Source organism: Spermophilus citellus, assembly GCF_964194105.1.
Source record: "Spermophilus citellus genome assembly, chromosome: 1".
In the NCBI taxonomy this organism is placed as follows: domain Eukaryota; kingdom Metazoa; phylum Chordata; class Mammalia; order Rodentia; family Sciuridae; genus Spermophilus; species Spermophilus citellus.
In genome coordinates this window covers 160,045,712-160,058,190 of record NC_138182.1, presented here as the reverse complement: position 1 = coordinate 160,058,190, position 12,479 = coordinate 160,045,712, and the positions used below count along the sequence as shown (strand labels likewise).

The window sequence follows — 12,479 nt, the reverse complement described above, 5'->3', positions numbered from 1 at the left end:
GTCCAGTGGACTCCCACCAAACTTAAAATAAATTCTACACTCTGCCTGTACCTAGAGAAACCTCGGGTACAAGGTAGGGGACCCCTGAGCTTGCCCCTTACCCCACAGGCCATTTCCTGCCCATGCCTTGGCCTCCATGCCCACCACACACACATTCCCAATCTCTGGAGTAGCCAATCTCTCCCACCTCTAGACTTTTCTCTGACTGTTCCCTCCCCTTCAAAGACTCTTCCTCCAGCTCCTGTTCTCTTGGGTCTGACCATAGCAATGACCTTATCTGCTTGTTGACATAGGGCTTATGTTGGATTACCCAAATAAGGCAGGGCCATCTGTCTACCTTCCCCTTTTGTCCCCAGAGTTGAGCACAGCCTTGGCACAATGGCTGCTCTGCACTGGCTAACTGAGGGGCTGAAGGTGAAGGCATGGTGTCCTCTAAGGAAGGCTGGCTTTGGTGACTAGGGACAGCAAATGACAAACAGAGGGTCTGAGGAAGCCCACAAAATTCTCCAGGTCACCTCCTACCCTGGTCTCAGAGGATTTCACTTCTTTAAAGATGCGTAGCTTATTAAATGGTTTGGCGGTAACTATGGCATGCTACACCCATGCAGGAAGGGAGCTGTGAGAGTCACAAAGGCGGAGATGCTGGCCCTGTTCCCACAGCACCCAGGCACACTGAGGAGCTAAGACCCAGGGAAGATGGAGACTCTTCACACAAACTTCCTGAGCTCACCACCAAGGCAAGTAGAGAGGACCCAGGAGGAACACCGTCTCACAGTGGTGGTCCCCTAAGTGATGCTTTGGGGCATGGAACTTTTCTCCATTTCCAACTTTCCTACAATAAGCAAGGGTGACTTTCATTATTTTTAGCTTATATGGTTTTAAAGATAATTTTAAGTATACAACTAATATGGAATGAATACAATCTCTCAATTAAAAAGTTTTAATATTACGGATAAAGGTGAATCCTCCTTTGGCCCACTCTCTCTCCCTCTGCCCCTCCCAGGAGCAATAATCATGACGAGTAGCATGGCCAAAGGTTTGATTGGCATCCATATATTTTTATAAACACATGTAGCCATAGAAAATAAGCAGGAAAGGGTATCACATTGTTCATAAGTATTACTTTCATAATTAGGGACAGGAAATGTATTTATTGACTCATTCAATATTTGTTGAGTGTCTGCAGCTAAGGAGTCTGTTCCAACCTCAGGAAATTCTCAATAGAGATGACCAAGTCTCTGACCTCATGGAACTTACTAGGGCTGGAAAAAATAGTCAATAAAAAAATAATTCAAAGGTAAATATGTATGTTCAATGGTGATATGCTAAGGAGACAAACCACAGATAGGAAAGGCCGGGTGGTGATGAAGAGACTCACTTCTAAATTGTGTGGCAAGAGGGACACCGGGAAGAAAGAGCAAGATGGAAACTGGGTTGTCATGTTCTCCTTGCTAAGCAGAGGTCTACCTTAGGGTGGGGTGTCCCCAATGAGGACAGTGATGACTTGATGTAGATCTTTCTCTATGCCCCATGAAAAGCTGGTTTGAGATCCTATGCTGTCCCATTGTCCCTGGATAATGGATCCACGCAATGATAGGGTCCCCAGAAGGATCAAGTTTCTACTAAAGTTGAGTGTTAAAACTCCTTAAGAAAATGGTACATGGGAGGACTTGAACCAGAGCAGAACCCGGACCATAGGACAATTTCAAAGCCATGAACAAAGGTCTTCCTAGCATGTTGAGTTCAGCATGGCCCTGAGGCAAGTGGCAAAGCCCATGGCCCTAGGATCACCGGTTACAGCAGGAGCTGGCATTTAGTATGCACCAACTACACACAGGGCATCTCGCAGAAGTCACCTCACTGAATCCCACCCATGCAGAGAGGCAAAATACCAACCACATTTTCCAGATGAAGAAAGCTGACTCTCTGTATTAATTTCATATTGCTTTGGAAGTGGCTGAAGCAACACAGGTTTAGTCTTATACAATTCTAGATGCCAAAAATCCCAACTTCATGCTACTGAGGAGCCAGAGGCTAGTTCCTCCACCCAGCTACCTATTTTCACACAATATCATAACTGAGAAAAACTTAATTTATATAGAACAATGTTGATAAAAATAGTAGCTACCAATTTGAAATATCTGCTGGGTACCAGGAGCAACATTCTTGCCTTATATTTAAACCAGGGATTTGGGCCCTAACAGAAGGCTATACAGACAGGAAATGGCAAAAAGTAGGGTTCAGGGGCTGGGGATGTGGCTCAAGCGGTAGCGCGCTTGCCTGGCATGCGTGCGGCCTGGGTTCGATTCTCAGCACCACATACAACAAAGATGTTGTGTCTGTCGAAAACTAACAAAGAAATATTGAAAAAAAATTCTCTCTCTCTCTCTCTCTCTCTCTCTCTCTCTCTAAAAAAAAAAAAAAAAGTAGGGTTCAAACCCAGAGCCTGCGTGATTCCAAAGCCTGTGCTTTCGAGGCTCAGCTTTGCTGCCTGCCAGTGATCACCTTGTCAATTGGCCTGTCAATTACATCCTGGGATGGAACAGAATAGGGAGAGTTAGGCAAGTTGGAAAGTATGGGGAGGTCAGGGACAGCCTGTTCTTCCTAAAGTCATCAAGAATGGCATCTGAGTCTTCCAAGTCTTCACAAGGCCCAGTCCAGGAGAGGTATATAGCAGCTTCCCTGCACTGGGCTGAGATCCTGGATAGCCATTTATTTATCAGGTGCTCTCTCTCAAGACAGTGCCCTGCTCTGAACTAAGCTGTGCTCTGAACAGGGCAGAGTTGGAAGCTACTGGCTAGGAAGCTCACCCTTCTCGCTGTCATACACTCTTGGGATACCTGGCCTGTCCTCAGGGAGACCAGAGAGAACCCAGTGGGCATCCTCAGATATCACAGAGGTGTGGAGGACCCTCCAGAGGGCTTGGCTTGGCTCTGGAGAGTCTTGGGGGCTTTACATCTGGACAGCAGGTCACAGCCTTAAGATGCTGGTCAGTCCACTCCAGACCTGAACTTACTCCAGAGCTCTCCTGGGTAGACTCTGGGAGCCAGGGCCTGGGTGTGCAGGGCTGATGGGAAGAATGGACACACTGGCTGACCTGCCACCATGCAGTCCTGCATGTGCAAGGACAATGGCCACAAAACATCCACCTCTGTGGGCCTGCAACCTCCACCTTCTCTGGCCCACTGAAAGATGGACCCCAGCAGACATTGTGCCCAGAAAAGGGAATGGGGAGGCTAGACAGGCAGAGCCCCTGAGATGGCCCCCTCCTTGGCATCTGAAGCAGCCCTCACCCTCTCTTGCATAAGCCTTTCTACCAGCTTGTGCCTCTGTCAGAGCACTCTGACCTCCGTTCTCTGTGGGTGGCTTTTTGTATCATTTGACCACCTCCCCTTCAGAAAAGCCATCTTGACTCCCCCAATATAGAGAAGCCCCTAGTGACTCCTTCTCATCACCTTGCGTTATTGTCTCTCTCGCACCTACAACAGCCTAAAAATGCCTTGTGCGTGTATCATGTTCCCTAATTATTGTCCCTTTTGAATGTTTGTCCCCTCACTTGCCTCCCTCACTGCTAAATCATCAGACTTAGTGGTCAGCTAATGGCTTCTGCAGATGGGGACTGGATGGGTGGACAAGTGCCCAGTCTCCCTCCCTCAGTGTCTCCAGTTGGCTCCATTGGCACCTTCCTCTTGTGACACCCACCACCCCCGGCCCACCCACGTACAATAGCAAAGCTCCTGACACAGTCCTCTCAACCTCCCTGCATGGCTTTCTCTCAGGCACTCAAACAAGTGCTTGGCAAAGAAGTGCTTCGAACAAGTCAGACTCTTTATCCTCTTCAATCCAAGAGGCTCCTTCCTCGTCCACCCTCTCATGAGGGTGGGCAGCAAAGGTCTAGGCTCTCCTTGGAGCAAACATTCTTCTTAGCCTGAGACTGGCTGCTGCTTCTGCTCAGTTGGTAGGCCTCGAAGCTTCCCCCTGGCCTCAGCGATAGTTGTAAGGCCCTCTGAATCCCGGACACAGAATCCCGTGATGCCCTAGTGTGTATTCCACACATTACAGCCTCACTCCAGGCTGCTTTTCACTTCCCTGGGGAAGCGAAACCTGGGACTCCCCACTGAAGTCTAAGGACCTACCATCCTGCAGTCCTGAGTGTGCAAAGACAATGGCCACAAAACGTCCACCTCTGTGGGCCTGCAGCCTCCTCTTCCTCTGGCCCCCTGAAAGATGGACCCCAGCAGCCCATCTTTCACCAGCCATTGTGCCCAGAAAAGAGACTGGGGAGGCTGGACAGACAGAGCCCCCAGGATGACCCCATCCTTGGCATCTATCTGCAGCAGCCCCCACCCCCTTCAGAAAAGCCACCTTGACCCCCAGGCCTCCTGGTCCCAACTCCTGTTCCTCTGGGTCCCTCTGCTCTGAACACCCAGGCAGATGGGAGAATGCACTGATCTTGGAAGCCTCAACTGAAACAGCAGAGGACCTCAGCTGACCATGGACAAGGTATGGCCTCGAGGATGGTTTCCAAAAGGGAGGCCTTTCCAGAGCCCAGTTCTGACCACTTTGGCCAGGAGTATTGGGGGTGCTGTTCATCCCGGGGCCAAACCCACAGCAAGCTGACTGGTGGTTTTGAAAAAGTGGCTCTGGGCCATTGTCCTTCATTCGGGAAACCTATATTGGGCCCCAGTTTGTTCCAGGGGCTCTAAATGTAAAGAAAACACTGACCAGTGAGATAGGCTTCCTGGAGGCTAAGTCCACTTGGGACTTTGAGTCCCAGCCCTAATACAGTCCCTCTCTAAAGTCTGGCCTTTTATCTCTCTCATTGTGTCTACAATGGAAAGCTCATACTGCTTGGCTCACTACCACAAATGCCCACTGTCCAGCACTGGCCCTGCCTGCCATCTTCTTGGTAGAGGCTATTAGCCAGTGTTCTGTTACCCCCACCCCCATCAGCTCATGAGAATCTGCAGGCAGGGATGGAATATTCATACCCTGCTTTTCTATGTATATTAAGACAAATAGGATGATCTTTCAGTTGAGAAGAGAGTGGGCCTGAGCTCTGACCTCGGAGGGGCCCATTATCATACAGGGAGGAAGATAGTGAGAAAGGAAATTGTTGCACAACCCAGGGAGATCTGGAAGTCAGGAGTGAGAAGACATTATGTATGGCCTCGTTCCCAGGTGACCGAGTCCTGTTCACCTCTGGGGACAGAAGACAGAGGTAGGGTGGGGTCAAAGAGCACTCTTTTGTAGCATCTCACTCCTCAGATTTGAACTTATGTGACCTAAGGCAAGCACTGTCCCCTGTCAGAGATAAATCCCAATGTCAGAATGGCCCTGCTATCTTGAGAGTCTTCACATCCTTTATGCCTGATCAAGTGACAATGGCTCCCACTCCCAACTAGGTCCAAGGTGCTAACCTGACATTTGAGTTCTCTGAAGATTGATTTACCTGGATTCTGACCCAAAGCTGCATCAGGAACCTGACATATCAGCCAAACTGGCCATCTGGCCTTTCCCAAGCATGGTTCCTACCTGACATCTCTATTGCAGTGCCTTTTAGACCCGTGCTGTCCCCTGTGCCTGATACATCTTTCCTAATTATCTGAAATTCAACCTTTCATTTTGGGCTCAATTGCAACCTCACATTTGAAGCCTTTCTTGATTGTTCAGCTGTAGAGGGACTTGGAGGAGGATATTGGCCATTGTCCTGTCCTCTACTTCATCAACTCATGAGAACCTGAGGCAGGGATGGGACATTCACAGGAACAAATTCACCATCAAGCAGAAAGGGGAGAGCCATTCCAAACCAGGACTTCTGGCACCCCCCAGACCTCTGAGCTGGAAGCAGAGAGCCTTCCCTGGACTAGAGAATCTCAGGAGAATCAGAAAGAATGGGCACAGACCCAGAGGCTCCAAGATGTAATGGGAAACATGGGAACTGTACCTTGACTGTGTCCAAAGGGTGGCCAACAATGACACTGGCTGCACCTGTGGATCAAAGAATAATATCTGGTCACTCATACCTTGGACTCCTTTTTGTATCAGCTGGCTCTTGGAACAGGACAGAGGACTCACGTATATGGGTTCACTCATTCAGTCGATGATCAGTTGCTACAGAGCTTCCAATGTACACTAGTCCAAGTACCAAGGAAGGCAGAGAAAATGGAGCCAACCTAAACCTTGACTTAAGCACCTCAGAGAAGAAAAATAAGGTGCTGAGAAAATGGCATGCATATGCAGAAGAATTGATTTAGTTCCCTACCTCATATCATACAAAATATTAATTCAAAATAGATCAAAAATCTAAACGGGAGAGCTAAAACAATAAAACACTTAAACTAAAACATAGGGGGAAAAAAAAACTCCATGACCTGGGATTTGCAATGGACTCTTAAGTATAATACCAAAAGCACCAGCAACAAAAGAAAAAATATAAACAGGATTTCACAAAAATGAGAAGCTTTTGTGCATCAAAAAACATTCTCAAGAAAGTGAAGACAACTTGCAGAATGGAGGGAAATATTGGCAAATCATGTTTGTGATAAGGGTCTAGTATCCAGAATATATGAACTCTGACAACTAAGAAAATTGTTAAATGGGTAAAAGGACTTGAATAAACACTTCTTTAAAGAAGATATACAAATGGCCCAGAAAGACATGAAGAGATGTTCAACATTCAGGGAAATGCAAGTCAAAATCACAATGACATTCCCTTGTATACCTGATAGGAAAATAATAAGTGTTGGCAAGGATGTAGGAAATTGGAAGTCTTGTATGTTGTTGGTGGGAATGTGAATGGGTGCAACCATTGCGGAAAACAGTTGGATGATTCCTTAAAATAAATTAAACATCAAATTATAGAATTACTACACAACCCAGAAATTCTATTTCTAGAGATATATCCAAGAACCAAAAACAAGTACATATTCATGCAGGTTCATGTCAGTATCATTTACAAAAGCCCAATGTCCACCAACCAATGAATCAAGAGTGGTATGTCCATTCATACAATGGAATATTATTTAGCTATAAATAGGAATGAAGTACTGAACATGCTACAATATGGATGAACCTCAAAAAACACATGCTAAGTGAAATACATCAGACACAAAGGCAACATGTTGTATAATTCCACTTATGCGAATTATCTAGAACAATATTTTTGTAAATTTGTAAAGAAAAAAAAGCAGATTAGTGGGTTTACAGGGCTGTGGGCAGGGGAGATGGGAGTGGCTGTTTAATGGGTACAGGACTTTCTTTGTCCATGTTAAAAAGTAAACTGAAACACAATAAAAATTTAAAGCATTTGTTGAGCAAACAAACATTTATGAATTGGACAACTGCAAGGAAGGAGTGGTTCAGAAGCTCCACACACAAGAGAATGACAGAGGAAGCTTCTAGATACAGAGATGCAGCAGGGAAATCATGATCATGTGAGTTCTAATGATGGGGTGCAGGCTCAATAAATGCATCGTTAAGTGGTTTCATCTTTGGGCAAACACCAGAGTGTACTTACACAAACCTGGATCCTGGAGGGTTCAGCCTACTGCACACCTAGCTACGTGGCATGGCCACCATCAACTACATGGTCCGTCACTGACCAAGATGAGACTTCGATGTGCAGCACATGACTGTATTTGATTGGTTACACAGGTGCTGTCTTAGGTATGTCCTGTTGGAAAGTCCCTAGTTATGTAAGTTAGCTAATTACTTCTGAATCATCAAGAATCAATTCTGCTTTTCTTTAATATAAGAATTTACAAGAAATAGCCCAAGTCGTTTTACTCACGTTTGCAAATTAAGCAATGTTAAGGTCTCTGTTTGAGACCTCACTAACTTTGTCTGCCCAGGGATTCTTCAGGTGTGTCCTGATTCACTTTAATCATCATGAGGAAAATGGTTTAGAACTAGATAAAAGTGATGGTTTCACAGGATTGTAAAGGTACAAAAAATGCCACTGGATTGCACACTTTCAAATGGCTAATTTTACATTATGTGAATTTCAACTCAAAAAGCAAGGGGGTGAAGAGAAAATCCAGCAACTTTTAAGTTATCTGTAGGTTATTCAACTTTTCTTTGTTTCATTTTATTTGAAGGAGTTGGGGACAGGCACTGGAGATTGAATCCAGGGGCACTTTACCACTGAGCCACATCCCCTGTCCATTTTTTTTTTTTTTTTTTTTTTGAGAGGGCCTCAGTAAGTCACTAAGGCTGGCCTCAAACTTGTGATCCTTCTGCCTTAGCCTCCCGAGTAGCTGGGATTACAGATGTGCACCATAGATACTGTCACTTTTGAATGATGTTCTTTTAAAGATCCAAAGGTGATGGATACAATGGACCTTTTCATTAAAAAAAAAAAAAAAAAAAAAAAAAAAAACCTGTCTTCACAGAGGCCTGTACCATTCCGGGAAGAGCAAGGATGCCTAGATAAAGAAGCCCTTGTGGAAGCTGGTGACTGAGATTCAAACAGGAGCTGTTCTTCCAAAATAAATTTTCCAGTCCAGTGACTTAAGAGACAATGGCTCTGCCAGCAGAAGTGATTTAACCAAGTCAGCTAAGTCAGGGCCCTGGAATATTCTGTATTTATAGGGACAGAGAATTTAGCTAATCCTTTGGTCCAGATCTTCCTGTCCTCTCTCACCTCATCCTTCTCCCTGAACTGGGCAGTGGCACAGAAATGATGGTCGGTGGAGGTCAGAAGAAAACCTGGAGCCTTCAGTCCCACTTTGCAGGACCCCTCCCAGCAAGGTGGAAGGAGCTCTGGTCCTCAGGCTGGGAGGCAAGTCCCCCAGAACCAGTGCTGGCTTCCGTCTGCCTTGAGCACAGTTCAGCTCTGGTCTTGGGTCAGCGTCTCCCTGCTCACACTCATCAGCCCACCCATCTGGAAAGCAAGAGGTGCCAGATTTTTAAAAATAGGATTTGGGGGTCAGTAGTTTCCAGATCTTGGGATCTCAAAGACTTATATAACTCCAAATAAAACGTGGAGGTTGTTATGGGGAAATTTTTCCATACAAGGTTGTTAACAAAGACAACAAGTATAGACAAGTCTGGGAGTTACCACCCTGGCAGTCAGACCCTGGTGCCCAGTTGTCTGGGTCAGAATACCAGTGCCCATGTTAGATGCATGGCCTTAGGATTTCTTTGTACCTCCAATCTGTAAAATGAGAATGTAATAGTACCCATTTCATTTAGGGTTATTAGTAAAGAAATATGTACGAACAAATGCAAGACACCCCACTTTTCAGGATTTAGCTGCTATGAAAGATCCAGGAAAGGCAAATTTATAGAAGGCAGATTAGTGGTTATCTAGGGGGAGGAAGGGAAGCAAAGCTCAGCTGTTAATGGACTTGAGAGATCTTTCTGGGGGTTGACAATGCTCAATAACTAATTTATAGTGACAGTTGCACCACTTGGTAAAGTTGCTAAAAATCATTCAATTGTACATTTGAAATGAATTTTATGATAGGTAAAATTAACTTCAATTAGTTATGCATAAACCTCAGTAAAGTTACACCTAGTAAGCATTCATGTGACTACCTTCACCATCATTTCATGCAGGCAAAAACAAATAAACAAACAAAACAAAACAAAAATAAGGGCAATCTCAGAATTGTCTTATCAGAGGACTGGGTTCCTCTGCCTCAGCCCACCCTCCAGGGCAGTTCTCAAACCCAGCCATCAGCAACTCTACTGAAAACTAAAGGGGCCATACAGGGAGGGGTCTCCCCCCTCTGTCTACCCCTTCAAGTGGTTGAAGGACTGTTCAAAGAGGGCTTGGGTATGTCAAATAGGCCTCTGGCTGGTCAATTTAGGAGAGGCAATTCTCAGCCCCACCCAGAGGCTCCTGTGCCAACAGACTGGGTGCTGTGGAAAAAGCTACCTCTGTCCAGGAAGGTGTGTGCAGGACCAGTTGCCAGCTACCAGGGAAAAGATCAGAGTAGGTGGGAGGGGAGGACCTGGAGTCTTATCTGGTTTGTTGATCTTTTTACTTAGTGCCTTTGGGGGAGGGGCTGAATTTAACAGCATCTCTTTCAAAAGCATCTCTTTTAATTTTTTTATATTTTTAAACAGCATCTCTTTTCATCTTGGGCGGGTCAAAATAAAGGGTTTTTTTTTTTTTTTTTTTTTTTTTTACAATCAACAAGGTCCATCAAACGTCTACACTTACTCCCTCATACCTGAGAAAGGAGGAATACAGGTATTTAAAAGGGAGAAGCAAGGAAATTGGATGCCCCTCTGGCCCAAGCAACCCACCTGAGGTCCAGCAGAGTAGCTCAGGGAGTGATGGCGAAGGGACCAGTAGGCCCAATAGTGCCAGGAAGGACCTTGAAGGAACGCATTGGCTGAAGGCTGACCACTGCTGAGAACAGGACGGGTTTCTGCCAGCTGTTACTGAGCACCTGCAATCTGGAGCTCCTCTCCCTGCGCTCTGCTCCTTCCAATCCGGGCGCCCCCTAGAGCCAGCCGGACCTTGCAACCCCTCACCATCCCGCGCCCAGGATTCAGGGGCCAAGCGCCAACTCGCAGCCAAGTTCCTGCTAGCCACGTCCCCAGATTCAGGTGCAAACCCGTCGCTGAAGGGTGGGTGCCCGCCAGGGAGGCTCCATTGGCTGTGAGCTCTACGGACTGCTTAATCATTACCAGATCAAGCTCCTCGGATCCTAAGGTTGAAGCAAATCAGCTCAGGGTCAATCATGAAACTCGAGGAGTTCCACTGAGTAGCCAGACCACCCGAGAGGACTCGAGGGCTTCGGACCGGGGACGCTCCCCGCACCAAGGCGTCGCGGCAGCCACGGCGCGTGAAGGAAAGTGCGGGGGCAAAGTTTCCAAAGCCAGAAAACAACGTGCAAACAGCCGGTGTAGTGCCAGTAGCTCACGCTCTGGTCCGCGAGTGTCCCCTCGGCACTCACCTCCGATCCAGCCCGCGGCAAAGTCTTCCAGCTGGAAGCTGCTCATGGCTGCTGGAGCGCCGCTCGCCCTCCCAGAGCCAGGGCAGTGCTCACTCAGTGCCTGCAAGACATGGCCCTCGGGGGCCAAGTGCTCTGATCAAAGTGGGAGTCTGGAGCCCTCTGCGGGTCTTACTCCTAACCCGGTGTCCAAGTCACCCGCTGCGCAGGCTGCCGGCTCACCTCTGAAAGTGCTCCCGGGCCGCTGACATCACGCCCCCAGTGGACCTTAAAGGCGCAGCACTCAGGCAGGATGAGGGTGCGCACCGCAAGTCCCAGGTCCAAAGAAGCAAGGGCCACCAAATGGAATTCCCTTAGCCCTCCCTACTTCTAGTCATCCTCTCCCTTGCCAAGTGCAGAGCCTCAACGCCTTTGAGGTGAAAGTGCTCGCCTTAGCCTGAAATAGATCACATTGCCTCTGACACTGGAAATGACTTGAGGGATATTTTTGCAAAGTTCAAGGGAGGGAAGTTTTATCCAAGGTCAGGAAACATTTGGTTACAAACACCATAGTCTTGCTGTGATAGGATTATTTACCTGTGGGAACATGTCATCCTGTGCACGAGCTGAACAGCACAGAAATAATTTAGAAACCCATTCTTCATTATTTGAGGAGCTAATTAAAAGCCACAGATAGTTTTGCTATAAAGTACACAGAACACATGAGTTTCCAAATGAGTATTAGAGTTAGGGAACCCCCTCAACACCCGGGATCCCCCCTGCAAGCTCTCTCTACATTCTCCTAGACCTTTGGGTTAAGAAACTCCTCCCCGCCCCCCATTAGTAAGTAATGAGATAATATGTGGAAATCACATAGCTTTAACTCACCTCTAAATAAATACTAGCTATTATGGATGTCCAGCATTTTCTGAACACTTAAATCATGCCCTATTCCCTGTGCTGGATTTACTCTTTACAGTAGCTCTGTGAGTTCTGTGCTATTAACCCCACATCACACATGATGGAAATTACTATATGTTCAATGAATATAATGTGTATGTATCTCAAACTACATTTTAATCTTTTAGCAACTGGCCTAAATTAGGATGTGAAAGTTTCCACATCTGAGTTATAGACTTGGCTGTCTGAGAACAGATTCCAGCTTATTCCTGAAGAAGTGGCTTTCATTGAGAAAGGCCCAGGGAGACCTTCCCCATAATGGAAGGTCCTGCAACATTTCTGCTGAGAGCACACAGCCCACTGGGAAGGAAGCCCTATACCGGGGAATTTTTCAGAACCCTGCTCCTGGGGTGGGTAGCTCACTGTGCCTCTGGGAGGCTCTTCCTTCCCTATAGCAGCCAGAAACCACGGATACCCCCATTCTAGTGAAGCAGGAACAAAGGTCAGGCAGTGTAGCTAGAAGATCTCACCAGGAAGATGGAAGCTGATTCAAAGGGAATGGAATGTTAATATCTTCGGGACACATCCACTTCACTCCAGGACAAAGTCTATGGCCTCAGGGTATCGAAATGCTAAAGCTCTGAAGCAGGCCAGAGAGCTCTACCCAGAAGACCTTACCAAAATAAACCA

At 46.7% G+C, this 12,479-nt stretch overlaps 1 protein-coding gene across 1 annotated transcript in view; it reads right to left on the bottom strand.

Annotated features, from left to right (window-relative positions):
- The window catches only part of SLC25A48 (solute carrier family 25 member 48), a 47,676-nt gene extending 36,706 nt beyond the window's left edge, over positions 1 to 10,970 (bottom strand). The window contains exons 1-2 of the mRNA XM_081304594.1: positions 10,914 to 10,970; positions 5,948 to 5,991 (exon numbers count right to left, since the gene is read on the bottom strand). Coding sequence (XP_081160720.1) covers positions 5,948 to 5,991; positions 10,914 to 10,959 — 90 coding nt within the window. The 5' untranslated portion in view covers positions 10,960 to 10,970. The remainder of the gene's footprint in view (positions 1 to 5,947; positions 5,992 to 10,913) is intronic.
- Positions 10,971 to 12,479: the final 1,509 nt, after the last annotated feature.